Here is a 21510-nt window from a genome sequence, read left to right on the forward strand (position 1 = left end):
CCACATGTGACCTGAACTTGTGAGAATGTGTATTTAATTCCCTGAGTCTTGCTGTGTGCTTTTTTTTTTTTTTTTCTGAGTCCGTCCCCCAATCTCCTCTCCCTTGAGGGAACTGAGGCCTGAGAACCAAAATTTCCAAAGCTGTCTGTGCATCAGTAGCAGTAGTGATCTCAGTAAGGAAGGATGGAGATGGAATCTGATGGGATCTGGAGCAGTGTGAGTCATTATTGCCCAGAAACCCCAGAGAAGATTTCAGGCAGAACTGGAATTCTCACCATGCACGTGGAGTTGTCGCATATTCCATTTCCCAGACCAGAAAACCTTCTTGTGTTCAACTGGGAGGTATCTTGCTGTCAACCTGGAGCCTAAGCACAAGTTTTGGTTTTTCTAAGCCAGATTGTTTGGATATTAAGCCTATTTATAAACCTCATTATTGCAGTAACCATATGGCTCTTACTCAGAGATACTCACTTTAAAAAAGTGAGACTGCCAGGCACTTCATGATTTAACCTCAAGGCTTAATTGGCTCTCACTCACCCAGGCTATCAGGAAGGATTCCCAGGTCCTCTGTTTGACTTTGAAGTGTGTGAAACTTATGTGTGGTTGTAGGTGTGTCCAGTATTTTGGAAACTCCTAGCTACCAAAAAGCAAACAAAGCTCTTTAAAAGCATCCTCGCTCTCCCCACTCCGTTGTTTCTTGTTATTTCCTTGCTGAGTCTATTCAGCTCTTGGCTTTACTTTACTGTGTTTACTGTGGCTGGAACCACTCCTTAAGTTGGCCTAGTTTCATCCCTTCTCTCTCTGACTGGGGCCGAGAGAGGTAGAATGAAGTTCAAGGTCTAGAAGTTAAGGGTCTGGATGACACAATCATGGACAGCTTTAAGGAAACTTTTTAAATATTGGGGGTCAGTGCTCTTTGATTTTCAATGTTGCTCTTGCCTCGGTAGCCACTTGTCAGAATGTGCTCAGCTGGATGTAAAGGGACTGAAGGCTTCCGGGGAGCTCATCACTTCCCCTGTTCTGTACATGTGCCTGTACACAGAACATGTACACACTATTTGATACTTCTTAGGCAATCCACAGTTCCATAGCAACATTCCAGACTTAATCAAATATTGATTTTTCAGTGAAGACCAGGAGTCTTTTAATTTGCCTAGCAGGTGAATGGATATGGTCCATTATTGATTCTAGTTATAGCATGATATTTCTGTGCTTAGTTGTAACTTCTAGAGGATGCTTAGGGAGTGTGTAAGCAACTCACTGGGCTTTAGCCTTTAGGGAAATATCAATAAAAAGGGTTTTTTCTTAAAAGATAATTTTAGATATTTCTAAGGATTATCATAGTGTCTAGTTCCTAAATACCTAGCTTTTTTTCCTTTTTTTTTTCTTTCCCTTTCTTTCTGAGCAATAATCCAGCTTTGACATTAGAGGAAAGTGTGTGGTTCTGCTAGGCTAACAGGGACCACTGCTGGATGGGTGTCAGAATGAAGAGCCTGCAGGCTCCCGTAGGCATGGGCGAACAGAGAGAGCTGGGCAGGGATTTAGTTCCTTCTCCCCTTAGTAGGACTGAGATTAGCACTTGCTGTCTTTGTGGCCCAGGTGTTCTAAAACGTGGAGAATTGGGTGTTCAGTTTTTCTACTTTAGAAACAATCTTAAACTTTTTTTTATTTAAAATTTTCTAATCAATGAAAGACTTTTCTTTTTCCAAACAAAATTTGGAAACCTATGGAATTATATCATTCTTAGTTATGTGATATTTTTATTCTAAATACAGCAGCTGACTTGCACTTGAACATTTACCGGATGCCTGGCACTGTGGTCAGTGTTTTACATCCACTGCTACATTCATCTCTCACATCAGCCTGTGAAGTGCACGTTACTGTTGCCCAAATCTAACGGATAAGGAGACTGGTGGTTGTGAAAGTGATGTAAGTTGCCAAAGGTCACATAGCTTATTAGACAGTAAGTCGGAGAAGGGGTTTAGCTTAGGTAAGTGATCTCAAGCACTATGCCATAATGCCTCTCCTTAAACAAATGAGTAAACAAACAACCAATGCCATGTATGTGTGCATGTGAGTAAGGCAGAGTACATTCCGGGGAATAGAGCTTGCAAAGTGGTCCAGATTTTCATGGATGCAGTTTCCTCAGTCTGGCCTCATGAAGATGTTTTGCCTTTTGCCTCGGTGTAGGGCTGTGCTCTCTCCATCCCCTACTCTGTCCAGATTCCAGAGCACAGCAGCTTGGTCATTATCTATGGTCTGAATCAGCTTAGTCTAGCTACGTGAATCTTGGGACTTCTGATGTATTAACATTCCAAAAATTATAAATTTAAAATAAGTTTGAGAAACCAAAACAAAACATTTAAAAACATTTCCTTTGTCTTTCAGGGGCAAATTCTGTTGAAGTTCTTAAAAACAAAAGGCCAAGAATAAACTAGTTTTTAATCCAGCTCATTTCCTGCATTTGGATGGAAAGAGCCCAGTACATTTCTATTGTTGGCTTTGTTTGTTTTTGTCTAGTGTCTAAGTTTCCTCCAGGCATCTTTTGACTTATTTGACTAATTTCCTCAGTTTTCTTGGAGGGCTTCAGAGTTTGCTTTCTGTCTCAATCGGTTCAGGATTCTGTATCCTTAGTCAAGTCACTTAAACTCTCTGAGCCTCATTTCCATCAAGTATGTGCGTATGCCTACTTGCTCTGTCATGTCCGACTCTGCGACTCTTTGGACTGTAGCCCTCCAGGCTCTTGTCCCTGGGATTTCCCAGGCATGAATACTGGAGTCAGTTACCATTTCCTTCTCTAGGGGATCTTCCTGACCCAGGGATTGAACCTGCATCTCCAGTATCGCCTGCATTTCAGGCAGATTCTTTACCTGCTGAGCCATTGGGCATCCCTTCCATCAACTATAAAGTGACATTAACCTCCTAAGTTCTGTCGGAGGTCAAAGTGAGTTAATTTAGGTAACAGACAAGGAACAGAGGAGGTGTTCAACAGTTGTGAGCATCCCACCACTGTCCTCTCCCAGGCTTTCTCTCATTGCATTTCTCCTGTGTGTAGAAAACCATGTGTGTGGTAGATGTCCGCACTGCTTATAGTGAATTATCACTGAACAGAAGAAAAATGAGTAGAAAGAAAGCATTTTGGTTAGTGTCTTGATAAATCCACTCATTCACACAGCAACAGTGTATTGAGCACTTGTCATTTGTTAAGCACCATGTTAGGCAAGAGAGAACCATTAGCAGATACTGGACAAGCCCTTGATCTTGCCATCAGCGTAACAGATGAGCTCAGTCACCGTGGAACACACCAAAGGGATGATTCCGTGTGGGAGGCCCTAGAAGGTTTTCAGGAGGAAGTGATATCTCAGCTGAAAGCATAGGACTCGGGCCTCACCATCTTGCTGAGTCAAGATGATCGGTGAGTAGGATCTTCAGTAGAGCAATTTCCATAGATCTGTATTTTCTCTTGTGTGACCTTTCAGCTCCAGTGTAAGAGGACACTGTTTGGGTTGGGTCTCCTTTGATGAGGGAGCTGTCTGTCTAAATGGGACAAGATGGGAAGGGAGAACTTTAGAATGTGTGAGTTCAGGAATGCATTGATGAAAGTGGGGAGTGAGTGTCAGGGAGGTGAGTTGGACTGGAAATCAGATTTTTGGTCTCTCTTTTTTTGGGTCTACCAAAGGCACAACCCATATTTCGGTAGTTGTGGGTGACAGCTACAAATGATATATTTATTTTGCCAGCAGACATTTGTTGTGTGCCAACATGTGCTGGTTGATGTGCACACCCTTGGGATAGACACAGTGAGCCCTATGACAGGACCCCTAGGCTCCAGAAACTGAAAATGAGGGGCAAAGAGTCCTTAACCTTTTAGAATGGCCCTTACATGGCATGCACGGTGCCAGATAATTCAATACACTATATTCTCTGAGCTCATTCCTCCCGTTTTAGAGATGTGGAAGCTAAAGCTTACTCTAGTGTTGAGCTTGTCTGAGTCTCAGTTAGAGGAGGAGAACTTGGGTTTTGAACCAGGTTTATCACATTCCAGAGCCCTATCACCTTTCCACAGGGTGATGTAAGAGATGACCCCCCCCTTCTCTCTGGTGTCCTCTTTTTTTTAATGTATACATTTTATTATTTTTCTTGAGTAGCTTTGTTTTGAGCACTTTTTAGACTTAGAACCTGCTATCTGCTTTCGAATCTGGCTGAGCTGAGCTGGTTTGAGTCCACCAAGCATACCCTCCTCACCAGCTTGCCCCATGTTCTTACATATTTCTCCTTGTCAAACTCTGTCCCCGCAGCCCCAACCCCTGCCCCAGTCCATCAAATCTACCTCTCTGACAAAACTGCCTGAGCCACTTCTCAGTCTTGGTCGTTAGAACAAAGTAACACTTTTGGTAACATGTCTTAATTTCCTTTTTTAGAATTCAGATTCTTTCACAGAGTGGATCTCAGCAGGGTTATTATGAGGATTAGTCATATATGTTGGAGAAGGCAATGGCACCCCACTCCAGTACTCTTGCCTGGAAAAATCTCATGGATGGAGGAACCTGGAAGGCTGCAGTCCATGGGGTCGCTAAGAACTGGACAAGACTGAGCGACTTCACTTTCACTTTTCACTTTCATGCATTGGAGAAGGAAATGGCAACCCACTCCAGTGTTTTTGCCTGCTGCCTGGCAGCAGCAGCAGCAGTGATATATATTAAGTGTTTGCTACTAGTAGTTGCTGAAAATGGCAGCTTTTCTTATTTTTGTCCATTTTGATGCTCTCAGGGTTCTCAGTGGTGCTGGTATGTGGTCCTTGGCAGATGCTGGGAGAGTTCTGTGGAAGCCAGTAGCAAAGCTTGTTCTTCTTCTGGCCTCTGAATATGCCCTTTGTTGATAGAACTAGTTGAGTTTCTGGATGGGAACCAGGGGCATCCATCTGGTCTGATAGCCCCCTTACCTTTGGTCCTTGCACACTTTCAGTGGGTTATTTTCCAGTCTTGCCAAACACTTCTTATCTCGGTTTGTTAGACAGCAGTTCTAACGAGGTTCCAGGGCATGGGTCACACCCATGGGTCACTGTGCTCTGTGCCTGTAGATGAAACCTCTGCCCTTGTTACTGCCTGGTGAGTGTGAGCTGTCACTGCTGGAGAGGGGTGTCTAGGATGGTCAGTGCACATCCACCACAGTTTTTGGAAGGAGTGCAAAACATTGTTTTAAGCAATGGGATACAGTGGCTGCTGCTGTTGCTGCTAAGTCGCTTCAGTCGTGTCCGACTCTGTGCGACCCCATAGACGGCAGTCCACCAGGTTCCCCCATCCCTGGGATTCTCCAGAATACTGGAGCGGGTTGCCATTTCCCTCTCCAATGCATGAAAGTGAAAAGTGAAAGTGAAGTTGCTCAGTTATGTCCGACTCCCAGGGACCCCACGGACTGCAGCCTTCCAGGCTCCTCTATCCATGGGATTTTCTAGGCAAGAGTACTAGAGTGGGGTGCCATTTCCTTCTCCAGGGATACAGTGGAGAGGCATATAAAAAACCTCCCTTTGGGGAGCTGAAATTCAGGTGGGTGATCTTTATTTCTCACTGTAAGGTCTTGAGAGAGGTGCTCTGATTATTTCCATTTTACAGATGAAGAAACTGAAGCTCAGAGGGGTCAAATATATGGTCCAGCACTGTAGAGCTGAGTGCCACAGCTAAGATTGGAACACAGGTAGTTTACTCTATACCCCAAGCCCTAACTCACTGGGTCAACTGTTGGTTAACTGTCTTTCCTATCTATATGTTATAATTCAAACATGTAAATATTTCTGTGTGTTCATCCTATAGATATGTATATCTGTATATGTGACTATATATATAGGTATGTGAATATTTTGTACATTTTTTTTTCTAATTGCAACCTCATTTAATGCTCATTGAAAATAGAAGTGCTCATTTAAATAGAAAATATAGAAAATTAATGCAAGTAAAAATAAAAGTAGTGATTCACTCACCGACTACCCTGGGCTCATGCTTATCATTCTGGTGTGTTTTCTTTGTACATATCAGGTCAAGATCACACTGTGGGTTTGATGCCATACATGGCTTACTTCATTTAACATGTCACATCGTCATGTATGTTTTCATTTGAACAAAGTGTCGTAGGTTGTAGGGATTCTGAATTTGACACGTCTGTGCCTTAAAAAAAAAAAAAGCATGTGCGACTTACAGTTCTATTAGCAAATTAGTGGCTTGGCTTCCTGGTGCAGTGACTGTAATGGGAATGTTGATGTGGAACCAGGGACAACTGGGAAGCATTGCCCTTCCTGGAGATCCTTCTGGGAGGTGCATTTTCCTCTCTCACCACTTCTTTTCCTCTAATCCCCTCCAGTAAAGAGTCTTCTTAAACTCTTTTGAGGGTCTTTGAAATCTACAAAAGTTGACACAAACATGAAAAACATCAGGATACATTGGAAAATAAACTTTTATGGCCATTTCCTCCTTGAATGCCACAATGACCCAGGTAAGAGAGACAGGGCAGATGTAACCTCCCTCTGATAGACTGAGAAGCCCCATGCCCAAAAGATTTGCCCCTTCTAAATGAGGAACGTAAACAGGAGAGGTGGAGTAGACCTCCAGCCACTGTGCTTCCTGGGACTTGTTTTTCTGGGGACCGAGCTCACAGCTGAGCCAGTGAGTAGCAAGTTCCTGATGCTCCTCTCACGGCTTTTGCTTTTAGACATTCCCATTGACCCCTCCCTCATTCCTTCCTTCTGTGAAGACCTTATGTCTGATCTTATGGTCTAGCTGCATGATTACACATTTATATTTTAAAAGGCAAATCTTTAAAGAGACTTCATTACAAGCTGATGGGAATAATAGTAACAATAATGACAGTATGAATAGCCACTAGTTATTGACCACTTAATATGCCAGGTATAAGACATGCTTTGCAAGCGTCTGCCCATTTATTCCTCAACAACCCCATGAACCTGCTGAAGGGCTGAGATTTGAACCTGGTTTTTGCTGTCTTTAAGGTCTGATCTCAACCAAGATGCTACAGTACCCTCAGAGGGGAAAGGGCGGAACATCCTCTGGGGATGCTATGTGTAACTGCTAAGACTGTGGTTCTGTGCATTCAAGCACAGCATTCTGTAACACAGAACTCTGAAGTGGGCTTTGAGATCCACCAGCCTCACAGAGAGAGCTTTCTACAGTGTTCACCCCTCTGTCCATCCCCACTGAAGCTTTTTCTCACCTACCACCTGCAGCAGACTCTCTTCTGATCTGTGTTTATGCTTCTTTTCCCACAGGAGGAAATATAAGAAAACGTCCCAGAGGTAAGAGCGTCTCTCTGAGAAAGGAGAGCTGGTTGGTTGACTCCTCTGTGTCACAGTTCTTCACAAGTCAAGCTCATGATGGACATTCATTGTAATAAAGAGTCTTGGTTCCTTCTCAGTGAGTTGCCTGCTTTATCTTCCAGTTGCTGTTGCTGTAATTAAAACCTGATTGCAGGCATTTGGTGTGGCTCAGTAAGTGTATACCTTCAAATAAGAGTGGGTCCAGTTGCTTACACACTCGCTACTGCTGAACTGTCCAGTGATTTTACTAAACCTTGACCAGAGTGGGGCTGAACTGAGGGCGAGTGTGTCAAGGTTTATGGATGGGAGCACAGAAAGGTCTTCAAATGCACGTTCAGGTTTTGGATTCTCCTAGGCTGATTTGCTGACAAAATGCTATTGCGCTCACAACATAGATACAGATTCCTTTAAGGGCAGTCTTTTGATTTAACCATAAAGAGGGTAATTTAAAGTAAAATATCATCTGTCATCATCCTCCATTACGCTGTTTTATTGCGAAGAGTTTGGAAAGCACATTCCATAGAAATGGAGCCGCTTAGGTCTTTTGTTGGCCAAGCAATAGAAGCCTACGGCTCAGTCTAAAAGGCTAGTGTCTGCTTTTCATTAATTGACTTTGGTATTGTGACTTTAAACAGGTTACATGAGATAAAAAATTACTGTTGTAATTAAAATCTTCCAGTAGGTTTCAACAATGGTACTTTCAGGGCTTCTTTGGTGGGTCAATGGTTAAGAATCCACTTGCCAGTGCAGGGGACATAGGTTTGATCCCTGGTCCGGGAAGATCTCACATGTTGCAGAGCAACTAAGCCCACGCACCATGACTGGAGAGTAGCCCCCACTTGCTGCAATTAGAGAAAGCCTGCATACAGCAATGAAGACCCAGTGCAGCCAAAAAAAAGAAAATGCATAAAAATTTAAAAGTCTTTTAAAAATAGTGTTACCTTCAGATGATGCCTTTAATAGGACCTTTTCTAGAGAGTCTCATCTCATAGTAGAGGCTCCTATGTCCTATGGTTTCTAAATAGAGTCAGTAATCCAAAGTAGTGGTGTCATCATTTGATATGCAGTGAGGAGGTTCACACTCATTGAGAGAAAATGAACTAAAACTTTAAAGCTTCCTAGAGGGTTGCTGTACTTCTCTAAATATAGTAAGCTTATAAAGATGGCCAATAATTCTGTCTTGTTCAGATTCATCAGGCTCATGGTAGTGATTGCATTTGAACCACTAAGAATGGTGTAAATTAATCACTCAGATTAGAGGGCATAATAGTCATCAGTAGTAAAAGGTAATTTATCATTTTTACATGTAGTTAACTAGGGGTATAAGATGTTTCGGTGTTGCCTCAATTTTATTTTAAGGGGAGATAAATAGACAGGTAAGAGGGAGTTTTATAGGAGACCTGCTCAAACCTGTCAGGCTTCAAATTACTATGTCAACTTTTGAGGAAAGCATATTTTTGCATATCTCACATGAACACTGTTGCATTTTGATGTCAATGTAAAGAAAAGACTGATTTTAGCTTATTAGCTGTGTTGAACTGAAGTGCAAATTAATGGAGGCGTGGTTTGAGCTCTTCTGTTTTTAATCACATGCTGCTGCTGCTGCTGCTAAGTCGCTTCAGTCATGTCTGACTCTGTGCAACCCCGTAGACAGCAGCTCACCAGGCTCCCCCGTCCTTGGGATTCTCCAGGCAAGAACACTGGAGTGGGTTGCCATTTCCTTCTCCAATGCATGAGAGTAAAAAGTGAAACTGAAGTCACTCAGTTGTGTCCGACCCTCAGTGACCCCATGGACTGCAGCCTTCCAGGCTCCTCTGTCCATGGGATTTTCCAGGCAAGAGTACTGGAGTGGGGTGCCATTGCCTTCTCTGTTTTAATCACATACCTATCCTCATATGAAATAGATCCATGTCTGCTAATCTATCACCACTTTTATGGATTAGAACAAAGGTTTTACTTTGCTCATGATTTTGTAGGTCAGGAATTCAGGAAGGACTTGTCTGGGTGTCTTGGATCTGATGCACCTGGTGTCATCCAGGGCTGCTGGGGATATAGGATCCACTTCCAAGATTGAGTCTTCATTTGCATTGGGGAGCTTTGGGGCTCCTCATTTCTTCTCTCTCTCCACATGGTTTTCGTCCTCCAAAATGTCTCCATGAGCTTGAGCAAGGTGATCTCAGGGGAGTTGAACTCTTAGCTGGCTTCTTAGGCCATGTGTTCCAAGAGATAAAGAGTGGAAGATGCTGTCTCCCTGAAACTGGCTCAGTGTCATTTCTGCTGTATCTTATTGGTTAAGGCATTGCACAACCCATCCAGAGTTGAGAGAAGGGGACATAGATTATATCTCTTGATGAAAAGGTGTTAATGAATTTGAGGCCATTTTCATGAATCAAACCTTCAACCTTTTGCAGAATGATCTTGCTTGAGACCTTTTCCAGATATCTGTAAATTGGGAGTCTATGGATACCTAATTTGATGAATGGTACACAGTTTTAAACATATCTTGATACCCCTCTCTGATGCTGGTATGTTTGAATATATGCTTGTCTCTTGGTTGATTCATTTGGACTGGGAATAGCTGTGATGCCTTTTTCATGTTCATTTCAGTTCAGTTCAGTCACTCAGTCATGTCTGACTCTTTGCGACCCCATGACTATAGCATGCCAGACCTCCCTGTCTATCACCAACCCCTGGAGTTTACTCAAACTCATGTCCATTGAGTCAGTGATGCCTTCCAACCACCTCATCCTCTGTTGTCCCCTTCTCCTCCCACCTTCAATCTTTCCCAGCATCCGGGTCTTTTCAAATGAGTCAGTTCTTCCCATCAGGTGGCCAAAGTATTGGAGTCTCAGCTTCAACATCAGTCCTTCCAATGAATATTCAGGACTGATTTCCTTTAGGATGGACTGGATTTTTCATGTTAGGGACAGGCATACTAGTGTGGATTCAGCTGGTTAGTTGAATTCTAAATGTAGTTATTTGGCTTCAGTTAATAATGAGTCAAGTAAAGTTGGTGGCTTCATGTAGGAAAATGAAATGACTCAAATGTTACATTAAAAAGCTTTAAATCTTATAGGTTTGCTTTGAACAAGAGGGGAAAGACAGCCTAAGATACACAAATCATCTACCTTTGTTTAAAGTTTTCTTGCTAAGTTTAATTTCATTTCACTCATGTATTTATTTACCTTCCAAAGCAATGATAAGAAAAAAAATCCACTAGCTTGGAAAGTCACCATTATACAACTACAACCCAACTGAGGTAGACATCTTTCTTTACATTTTTCATAAAATGCCAGGCAGATCTTAGCAGCCCACAAGAAGGATATTTTGAGGATAGTGATTCTACTGAGTCTCACATTTAGTGTTAAGGAAAATGTATTCACCTCTTTCAAGAGCAGAATTTCAATCAAAACAGTGGTGTTACAAGTACTCTTTACTGGGTTAGCAAGGGCACCTGTAGGTAGGAGGTAAGCTTCTCCCTGCACAGAAAGCCTTATTGGATTGAGCTTTAAATCAACACAATTAAGGGGAACCATCCTTTGGCTTTATGAATGGGTCTTGTCCTTGAAGGCCAATCATTTAAAGAGATTTGCTGAGGTGGTGAAATGGCAATTTGACAGCTAGAGAGGATGACACGGGAAGCCTGCTTCCCTGTGAAATTCTCGTCAGGTCGTTTTCAGTACAGCTACAGCTTCAGGGTGTCAGGTCTGGCTATGAGGAGTTTATATCTTTGAGAAAGCATGCCAGACCATGCATAAAGTAATCACAGATACTTAGAGATAATCTAATATTTCTGGGCTACTCCTAAATAAAAAAACTGTTATGAGGGATGATGTAGTAAGTTAAATCTATGTTAGAAGAGCTTCCAACACACACACACAAGAACACACACTCACTGTATTTCAGTGTGTGAGGGGAACTGTGACTGTTCAGCATAAATCCAGGCAGAAGTGCAAGGAAAGACGTATCCACACACCTGAGGGACCTCCATGGACTATTGTTCCGTTTTCATATGACTGAACAGTGGAAATACTTTGGTCAAGATGGCCAGGAGTTGGGTGAGTTTTAAGGTCACCAGATAACGAAACCCTCATTAGTGTGAAGGTTTTTGTTAATTTGTTATTAATCCTAGCTCTGTTTAGCTCTTTTAGTGGAAGTTCTGGTTCTGACTCTGTCTGATTGATGTACATATTTCATAATTCTAGACATTTCTGTGAGCAATTAACTTGAGCCAAACTTGTCTCTCTTCTTGTTAGTTGATATTAGATTGATAGTTACATGCATAGTACTTTGCAATAATTTCCCATTTTAACAAAAGTTTACTTAATATTTGCTATTGATATATACTTAAAAAATACTGGAAATAAGAACATATATGTGAAATAACCTCTGTGAAGAGGTACACAGGCTTGTAGACATGCCTGCTTGCTCAGTTACTCCGTTGTGTCCGATTCTATTACCTTATGGACTGTAGCGCTCCAGGTTGTTCTGTCCATGGAATGCTCTGTCCAGGCAAGAATACTGGAGTTGGTTGCCATTTTCTACTCCAGGGGACCTTCCTGACCCAGGGATTGAACCCACATCTCCTGCATTGCATGGGTTCTTTACCACTAATGCCACCTGGGAAGGCTTGGGATTGTTAGGTGTGACTGTGAAAAAAAATTACAATAAAATATGGTAAGTGCTATAATAGATGTAAATATTGAATGTTGTTGGGAACAATTAGGTCTTTGGAGAAGATACTTAAATTATTGTATACTCTTCCATCGCTAGATCACAAAGAGACCCTACGTGATTTTTTAACATTCATGGTGCTTAGAAGTATAAGTATATTAAAGTCTAATGAGATAGTTGAGTATTTTTGGTTTTCTTCAGTTATTTTAAAAATGTATGTTTTGCTGAGTCTTTAGGTTTTTCTCAAAAGGGCAGATGGCTTTAAAATATTCTGGACATTAAGAAGACAGCTCAGGATACAAGCACGTGAAAGTAATGGATAAAGTGCGTCTTGCACACACAGAAAACAGAATGACCTCTGTCTGTTGCAAGGCAAAACAGGGAGTTATTTTTTTCCCTCAAGTGTCTAATGCTTCTTTTAGTTGGATTTTTATGTGACTCAGTAATCACATTTGATGAACCCGATAATTGATTAAATCCAGCAAATGATTCCTCTAGTCAGGTCTGCCTGTGTCAGCCTTCACGAATCAGCATACTTAATGAGTCATCAACAGAACCTCCACCTTTGCTGTTAATAATAGATTGGTGTGTGTGGGTGGGGATGGGCAGGAAGGTGAGTGGATATCACCCTTTGGGAAGACTGCCTTCCAAGTACTTGTATTCTTGTGTTAACAGGTGCATATTTGCTGAACTGTGCCCATTTCATCCCAGACATATTAAGACTCATTGGTGAATCCTGAAACTCTCTCTGGCATTGTTGACATAGACTCAGTGGATATAGTCTTTTACCTTCATGGTAAAAAAGGATAGCCAAATAATTTGTTGAGAAAGTTAAAGTGATGCTGCTGCTGCTGCTAAGTTGCTTCAGTCGTGTCCAACTCTGTGCGACCCCATAGACGGCAGCCCACCAGGCTCCGCTGTCCCTGGGATTCTCCAGGCAAGAACACTGGAGTGGGTTGCCATTTCCTTTTCCAATGCATGAAAGTGAAAAGTGAAAGTGAAGTTGCTCCGTTGTGTCTGACTAGTAGTGACTCCATGGACTGCAGCCTACCAAGCTCCTCCATCTGTGAGGTTTTCCAGGCAAGAGTACTGGAGTGGGGTGCCATTGCCTTCTCCAAAGGGGTGATAGGTTACCTCAATACACATATTTTTGCATGCTTATGGATAGTAGTCTTGCATACTACTACTTACTCAGTTGTATTGACATTTAAGTTCAGTTCAGTTGCTCAGTCATGTCCGACTCTTTGTGACCCCATGAATCGCAGCACGCCAGGCCTCGCTGTCCATCACCAACTCCTGGAGTTCACTCAGACTCACATCCATCGAGTCAGTGATGCCATCCAGCCATCTCATCCTCTGTCGTCCCCTTCTCCTCCTGCCCCCAATCCCTCCCAGCATCAAAGTCTTTTTCATTGAGTTAACTCTTCGCATGAGGTAGCCAAAGTACTGGAGTTTCAGCTTTAGCATCACTCCTTCCAAAGAAATGCCAGGGTTGATCTCCTTCAGAATGGACTGGTTGGATCTCCTTGCAGTCCACGGGACTCTCAAGAGTGTTTTCCAACACCACAGTTCAAACTCATCAATTCTTCAGCACTCAGCCTTCTCCACTGTCCAACTCTCACATCCATACATGACTACTGGAAAGACCATAGCCTTAACTAGACGGAGCTTAGTTGGCAAAGTAATGTCTCTGCTTTTGAATATGCTATCTAGGCTGCTCATAACTTTTCTTCCAAGGAGTAAACAACTTTTAATTTCATGGCTGCAGTCACCATCTGCAGTGATTTTGGAGCCCCCCAAAATAAAGTCTGACACTGTTTCCACTGTTTCCCTATCTATTTCCCATGGAGTGATGGGACCGGATGCCATGATCTTCGTTTTCTGAACGTTGAGCTTTAAGCCAACTTTTTCACTCTCCTCTTCTACTTTCATCAAGAGGCTCTTCAGTTCCTCTTCACTTTCTGCCATAAGGGTGGTGTCATCTGCATATCTAAGGTTATTGATATTTCTCCCGGCAATCTTGATTCCAGCTGTGTTTCTTCCAGTCCAGTGTTTCTCATGATGTACTCTGCATATAAGTTAAATAAGCAGGGTGACAATATACAGCCTTGACGTACTCCTTTTCCTATTTGGAATGAGTCTGTTGTTCCATGTCCAGTTCTAACTGTTGCTTCCTGGCCTGCATACAGATTTCTCAAGAGGCAAGTCAGGTGGTCTGGTATTCCCATCTCTTTCAGAATTTTCCACAGTTTATGGTGATCCACATAGTCAAAGGCTTTGGCATAGTCAATAAAGCAGGAAAGGATGTTTCTCTGGAACTCTCTTGCTTTTTCGATGATCCATCGGATGTTGGCAATTTGATCTCTGATTCCTCTGCCTTTTCTAAAACCAGCTTGAACATCAATTGCACTTATCTCACACACTAGTAAAGTATTGACATTTAGAGCCCAAATATTAGTGGTGACATCTAATACAAGGGGCAAGGGAATCTTCTAAGAGATAAAACCCTTTAAAAATATTTTCCTATATGTGTTTGTGATGACTAATCAATTCTCAAAGTAGTAGGAACCATGTGATCAGCTGTGAGAATATGTCCAGTTTAACTTCCGAGATTGCCAACTGAGTCAGGGTGACTTTACAGTGAATGGTGGCAGGCAGAGTGGACCAGAGAAAGGACCAAAGTGGTATGGTGAGAGCACAGATCATAGATGGACACTGAGACTTAGCCACAAAGGATAATCCAAAGGCAGTTAACATGGAAAGTGGTCTATAAGTACTGTGATTTCAGGGGAAACAGCCGGGGAGAATGGAGGGTGACAGAGGGTCCGCATAGGTAGTTTGCTCCGATTGTAGCGTTTAAGGCAGCTGCTGCTCATTCATCCCTTACTCACTTAGTCGAGCACAGGCACAGGATCTGGCTTCAAGAGTCTGCCTAGCAGGAGCTGGGCACTTGGCCTGGGAGGACAGGGTGCTGAGGTAGAGGAAGTAGCTCAGGCACCTAGTCTGGGCAGTCTGTCTGTCTGTCTAGGCCGTACGGGGTCTTCACTGCAGTGCACAGGGGCTCGTGGGCTCCGGAGTAATAGCGCTCAGTAGTTGCCCTGTGGCATGTGGGTTCTAGCTCCCTGACCAGGGATTTAATATAGCCTTGCAAGGCGGATTATTAACCGTGGACTTCCAGAGTTGCATGGGTGGTTTATTCAGATACCAGTAGCAGGAATTACCTTGGCACTGAGTTGTCATTTTCTTGAGTAAAGAGGACCACCTGGACACAGTTTGGTCTTCTTTCCTCCTCCGTCTCAGCTCTGATCATCACTGCCCTTCTCCCACGCATCCAGTATCTCTTGAGTGGCTTTATGTGAACTGCTGTTCTGTGTGTTTCTCCAACATTAGCTTTGTGTTCTCCCCCTCCAAAGGTGATAATGGGGTCTCTAATAAGTTGTGGGCTTTTCCTCCTCACTCTTTTCATTCTCATGATCTTGGTCCAGTCTCATTATCTGTGTCTCAGTGTCTTGAATAGCCTCCTAACTGCTCTTGTTGCTCTGGTTACTTCGTCTCCATTCTGCTCACCCATGTCTGATTCCTTTTTCCACAGTGTCTCTGATGATGTCACATCTGTTTAGAAAATAACAGTCACTAGATAAGCAACAAACCTCCACTGGCTTCCTTTCAGCTAATAAAGACTACTTTCTTATCTAGAACTTGAAGGATTTCTACATCAGTCTCCATCTCAGTTTTTCTACTTTGTCTCCCTTATTCCCTCCCATTCACTTTGAGTTCCCATCAAGCTCAACTCTTTGCTGATGTCCTATTTGCCTTGTGTTTTGTGTCATCCCTTCTTCATTCATAATCTTTCCCAGTATTTTGAATGTTCTCATTTTTACCTGTTGAATTCCCACTTTTTCCTCTAGTCTAATTCAAATGCCATTTCTGTCCATGGGGCCTTCTTTCCATCATTCTACCTAAAAGAGAGTTTGTCCCCCCGTCACTACTTTAGTGCTGGATACAAGAATTAGTTGGATGCTTGTCATTCTTCTTGACATCACTGTGATTTTTTTGAGTAGGGACTATGACCCCAAAAGCATGGTGCTTTGGGTATGATTGGTATTTATTGAATGTGGCTTGACTTTATGAGTGGATCAGGTTGAGAGCCTTCATGTATTTATACCATGGGTCAGAATTAAAGCCGGAATTACCAGGTGGAACTGGGAGTAAATAAGCTTGGATTGATGAGTGACTCATCCTTGCAGATCACCACATACTCCCACATTCAGGCTCTATTTGGCCTTCACACTGGCCAGGGTGGAGGCCTATGAGGTCAGCAAGCCAGATGGCATGCAAGGGCAAGAAACAAAAAAATACACAATTGCTTGGGTCTTTGCAGATCCTTGGATCTGCTTTTCTGTTTAAGATCTTTTACTATGGAACTGTAGCATTGGGTGGAAACTCTGAGAGTGTTTTTGCTGTACATCAGTGCTTCAATTTCTCTCTCTCCTCCATTCAGGCCATTAGTCTGGGAGATGTTTAGTGCAGCATCAATGAATTTGTTTGTGGTACATTATTCTGAATATTTGATAACTGTGTGGTACACATCATTTGACGGTTCTGTGATGTTTTGCCAAAATGGTTTTGAGAATCGTTTTCTTAGATTGCCTAATAAGACCTAAGTGCTTCTGTAAGATTTCAGCAGCACTCATGCTGGCATGTCACTGTGCTTCAAAAGTTAAGCTCAGACTTTCAGTTGCCTGAGTAGGCATGTTTCTATATCCTTCCTAATCCCAGTAGCCCTCAATACTGAAGAGGAAGAATTGACTTGATTAATTCAGTCATCGGTGAGGACTTCCAAATGGGAGCCAAGTCCAGTGCCCAACCGTGTCAGCTCATAAGGCAACTTTTGGAGTGTTGGGAGACTCTGGGTCCAGTAGTATAGATCAGAGTTTCTTAATCTTGGTACTGTTTGTGTTTTTGTAGCAGCTGTCCTTTGCATCGTAGGGTGTTTGGTAACATCCCTGGCCTCTACTCACTAGATGTCAATAGCAAAACCCCATAAAGGTTCGTTGGGGGGCAGAATCACCTGTGATTGAGAACCACTGGTATGGATGAAAGATTAAGAATCAGATTTATATTCTGTCACTAGTTTAGCTTTGCAATTAACTCCTCTCTTATCTCAGAGTCCTCATAGTGAAAGAGATAAGCTTGAACATGAGAATTGATATGATTCCTTTTGGCTCAAAAATGTTATTCTCTGATTCTAATTGAGGTGTTCTATAAGAAAGCTCAGACCACCAACCAACATTTACAGTGATGACAAACACTCTGTGACCTATAACTGAATCACTGGGGAGGAGCAACATTGTTGATTAGCATGGAGGTCACTGGCAGATTAACATAGTCTAGCCCTGTGGTGATGGTCCTTTGACCACCAGCCAGATTACCCATGATTTAGATACTTCTAACTTCACCTAAATAGTGTGAACTAATCATGAGAAGGATATTAAAAGGACATTTGTCAAAACATAAACTTTGGCAAAAACATAAGTATGTCTGAAAGGTACTCTATTGATCAAATTTATTGTATGTCTACCACGTAGCAGGGCTTCATGCATATTATCTTATTTAATCTTCACAGTGATTCTGGTTCACAGATGAAGAACTCAGGGAAAACAAGTAACTCGACTGATGTCACAAAGCAGAGAAATGATTGGGCTAGGGTTTAAAGGCAGATCTTTGAGATACCAAAAATGTCTAATTTTTTTTTTCCTATTCTGGTAGTTTTATAATTTTTTACAGCTGTTGAACCCCATCCCACTTCCAAATGAAGTGGTTCAAAACTGAATAAAGTCAAAAGGGTCAGAAAAATATGCCTTTTGGAGTTCATTTCCCTACTTTGTCAATTTTCATTTTCTCATCAAGACATTTTACATTTGAAAATTTTCATATTTGGTTTCAACCCAAAAGTTGAAGTTCTCAGGAAAGTTCAATGAAGGCTTAAAAAAAACCCAGCAAGCTATATTTAAATAATATGATTTAAAGGGGAAAAATTCTTCACCTCTACCACCAAGTAATTTTTTTCAAAATTATCTATTTTTATACTTAACCACTTAAAATGCTTTGAAGCAGTGTAATCAGTCACACATGAATACATAACCCTTTATGCATAAAAGTAAATAACAAAAATAGAATCAGATAAAGGAAAACTTGCCTTGTATTTTTCTATCCTCTGATTTAATAATGCCTTTTCAAAGTTCATGGAAAAAGTTCACTGCCTGAATTTTCCCCTGTGTCTCTGCAGAATTAGCATCATGCTATGCTCTGTATTGTTTATTCCCATAACTTTGGGGAAAGGGGACCTGCATGAAAGTCCTAAGCAAGCTGGAGGGAGCAGACTAAACCGAGAACATGCTTTGGAAGAGACATGTCTGTAATCTTGGCTCATCCATGAAGGGAGAAGGGCAGAGGGTTGGGTCAAGAGAGGGGGTTTAGAGTCACCCATTGCTAGACTAAAATATGAGTCGTGGCACAAATCTTGGGTCAGGCTTGAAGAGGTTCCCTTCTTACCAGAGCTTTCATTTCCTATAGGTCCAGTGGAAATGTTAATACTTCCTGGCGTTCTTGGGAGCCCAGAATGAAATCGTATATGTGAAGCACATAAGAAGTTTTTGGCACATGGAAAGTGCTTAGTCACTGAAGGCTTGGGGGAATCCCTCAGAGAGAAACCAGCATTTGATGGTCACTGTGCAAAGGGCTTGCACTTTGAGACAGAACAGGGTCATGTAAGGGAGCTGGTAGGAAGCAGATGGCCCTGCTCTTTAGGGACAGGGACTGTGTCTTATTTATTGAAGAGTGGAATCAGCCTTAACCAAGTGATTGGTGACCATCTTTTGGAGAGAACGTTGGAGTAGGTGGGGTGGGAGGGCCTTGTGCAAGGTCGACAGCCTCTGGGACATGGGCCTTAGTTAGGAAGACAAACTTGGAAGGGCCCAGTTTAATGTGGTCATAAAAGATCTTTCCACAGGAAGACACTCATAGTTCATCTTCACATTTAGTTTTCTATTTTGAGGGAAATTTTATGTCATGTAAACTGTCACAGAGGGACTTCCCTGATGGTCCAATGGCTAAGACTCTTTGCTCCCAGTGCAGGGGACCTGGGTTCTTTCTCTGGTTGGGGAACTAGAGCCTATACGCTGCAACTGAGAGCTCACATGCTGCAACTAAAGGTCCTGCAAGCTGCAGTGAGAGGCTGATGATCCCACGCGCCACCACTAAGACCCCATGCAGCCAAATACATACTAAAAAAAACACAATCACAAAGTGAACAGCGTTTTGTTTTATTGGCTGATGGCAGGCACTCTAGAGTCAGAATGCCAGGCTTCTCATCCCTGCTCTACTATTTTCTAAGTGTATGACCTTTAATAAACTCCTTGATTTCTCTAAGCCAGTGGTTCTAAAGTGGAGGTGCTTTGGCTCCCAGAGAACACTTCGCGGTGCCTGGAGACATTTTTGGTTGTCACATCTGGGAGTGGGATATACCCCTGGCATCTAGCAGATAGAGACCAAGGATGCCGCTAAACATCTGATGATGCACAGAACATCCCCCCCATAACAAAGAGCTGTGTGGTCCAAAATGTCCACAGTGCCCCGGCTGAGAAACCTTGCTCTAAGCCTCACTTCCTTCATCTGTAAGGAGGGAATAACAATAGTACTTACCTGATAGGGTTGTTGTAGGGTTAAATGAGATAAAGATTGAGCATAGTAAGTACTCTTCCTGGGTTTTAGTAAATATAAAGGGTCTTTTTGCCATTATTATCAACATTATGACCTGTGATTCATTGTCTGTATAGCAGATTTATGAATTCTATTTCGTTGTTTATGTAGCTGACATATACAGTTTGACAGGTGTTTTGATGCATTTAAATTTTATAAGAACAAGAAGTACTTTAAATCTTGCATTGAAGGAGATTTTGAAATTGTCCTGAAGGGATAATATTGTTTGGATTATGTAAACAGAGTGTATACTCTATGCTGAAACAAATCAGAAATCATAAGTCTGCATGCTGTTATATTCTGTTAGACCTAAAAAGTGTAAAATCAAGGATCTTAAAAGAAATACTTAGATTTTATTGCCTGTTGTTACACTGGAAGCAATGAAACAATACAAATTTACAGAGAAACCCAGTCCCATCTCTTATGCTGCTGCTGCTGCTAAGTCGCTTCAGTTGTGTCCGACTCTGTGCGACCCCAGAGATGGCAGCCCACCAGGCTCCCCCGTCCCCAGGATTCTCCAGGCAAGGACACTGGAGTGGGTTGCCATTTCCTTCTCCAATGCATGAAAGTGAAAAGGGAAAGTGAAGTCGCTCAGTTGTGTCCGACTCCTAGCGACCCCATGGACTGCAGCCCACCAGGCTCCCCCGTCCCCGGGATTCTCCAGGCAAGGACACTGTGTGGGTTGCCATTTCCTTCTCCAATGCATGAAAGTGAAAAGTGAAAGTGAAGTCGGTCAGTCGTGTCCGACTCCTAGCGACCCCATGGACTGCAGCCCACCAGGCTCCTCCGTCCATGGGGTTCTCCAGGCAAGAGTACTGGAGTGGGTTACCATTGCCTTCTCCTATAAGTGGGGGTAAAGTTATCATAGTAATTTCAGTGAAAGCTGGTAACTACAAAGTGAGCCTCAATATAAATTGGGATAGATTCCTACTTAGTACAGCAGACAGCAAAAATACCCCTTGAAACTGGTACGAGCCCAGAGCCAGTGCACCACCTCTAGAAGCGTGCCTCTATCTGGAGTCACAGGGCAAGCTCCTGCTCTCTGCTGTGAATTTGTGAGTTTCAGTGCTCGGCCACTAGGGGATAGGGTTGCCCGTGTTGTCTTGCTGCCCTCTGGTACAAATATAAATGAAGGTCTTGTGGGTTGATTTTTTAATAAGCAGTTTCTTAATCTATGTTATGTTTTATCATTTAGATCATAATCAAGGGTTTCTTAGAGTTAGCAAAGCAATTAAATAGTTCAAGAAAAGAACCTGATGTGTGCAGTGTGGACTGTGAGGTGTGTGATCGCTTCTGCTGGTACGCCAAGTCCATAACAGTGTTTTCATGATTTTGTGATAATTTTACTAATTGTAGTATACCATATCGTTAGTACACTAATTGTTTAGTCTCAGTGGTGAAGGATCTGCCTGCGAATGCAGGAGATATAGGAGACGTGAGTTCGATCCCTGAGTCAGGAAGATCCCCTGGAAGAGGAAATGGCAACCCACTCCAGTATTTTTGCCTGAGAAATCTGATGGATAGAGGAGCCTGGTGCGCTACAGTCCATGGGGTCGAAAAGAGTCGAATACGACTTAGTGACCAAACAACAATGACATTAGTAAGAGTCATATATTTGCTTATTATCATGGCTCACTCACTTATGACCCATCATTAAGAAAGACAGAAAATTAACCCTTTTGGTAGTGTTAACAGTGCCTGTTTGGTGGATAAACAGAAGCCTCGTTCTTTAGGGGTCATCAGTTCAGTTC

The 21510-nt window shown here is 42.5% G+C and overlaps 1 protein-coding gene across 2 annotated transcripts in view; it reads left to right on the forward strand.

The window, feature by feature from the left end:
• The window catches only part of PDE1C (phosphodiesterase 1C), a 539914-nt gene that overhangs the window by 231886 nt on the left and 286518 nt on the right, over positions 1–21510 (forward strand). Inside the window, exon 2 of one of the 2 annotated variants that reach the window (XM_068972562.1) lies at positions 7277–7303. The exons of the other annotated variant lie outside the window; for it this stretch is intronic. Coding sequence (XP_068828663.1) covers positions 7277–7303 — 27 coding nt within the window. The remainder of the gene's footprint in view (positions 1–7276; positions 7304–21510) is intronic. 2 annotated transcript variants of the gene reach the window in all.

Source organism: Capricornis sumatraensis, chromosome 5 (assembly GCF_032405125.1).
Source record: "Capricornis sumatraensis isolate serow.1 chromosome 5, serow.2, whole genome shotgun sequence".
Lineage (NCBI taxonomy): Eukaryota > Metazoa > Chordata > Mammalia > Artiodactyla > Bovidae > Capricornis > Capricornis sumatraensis.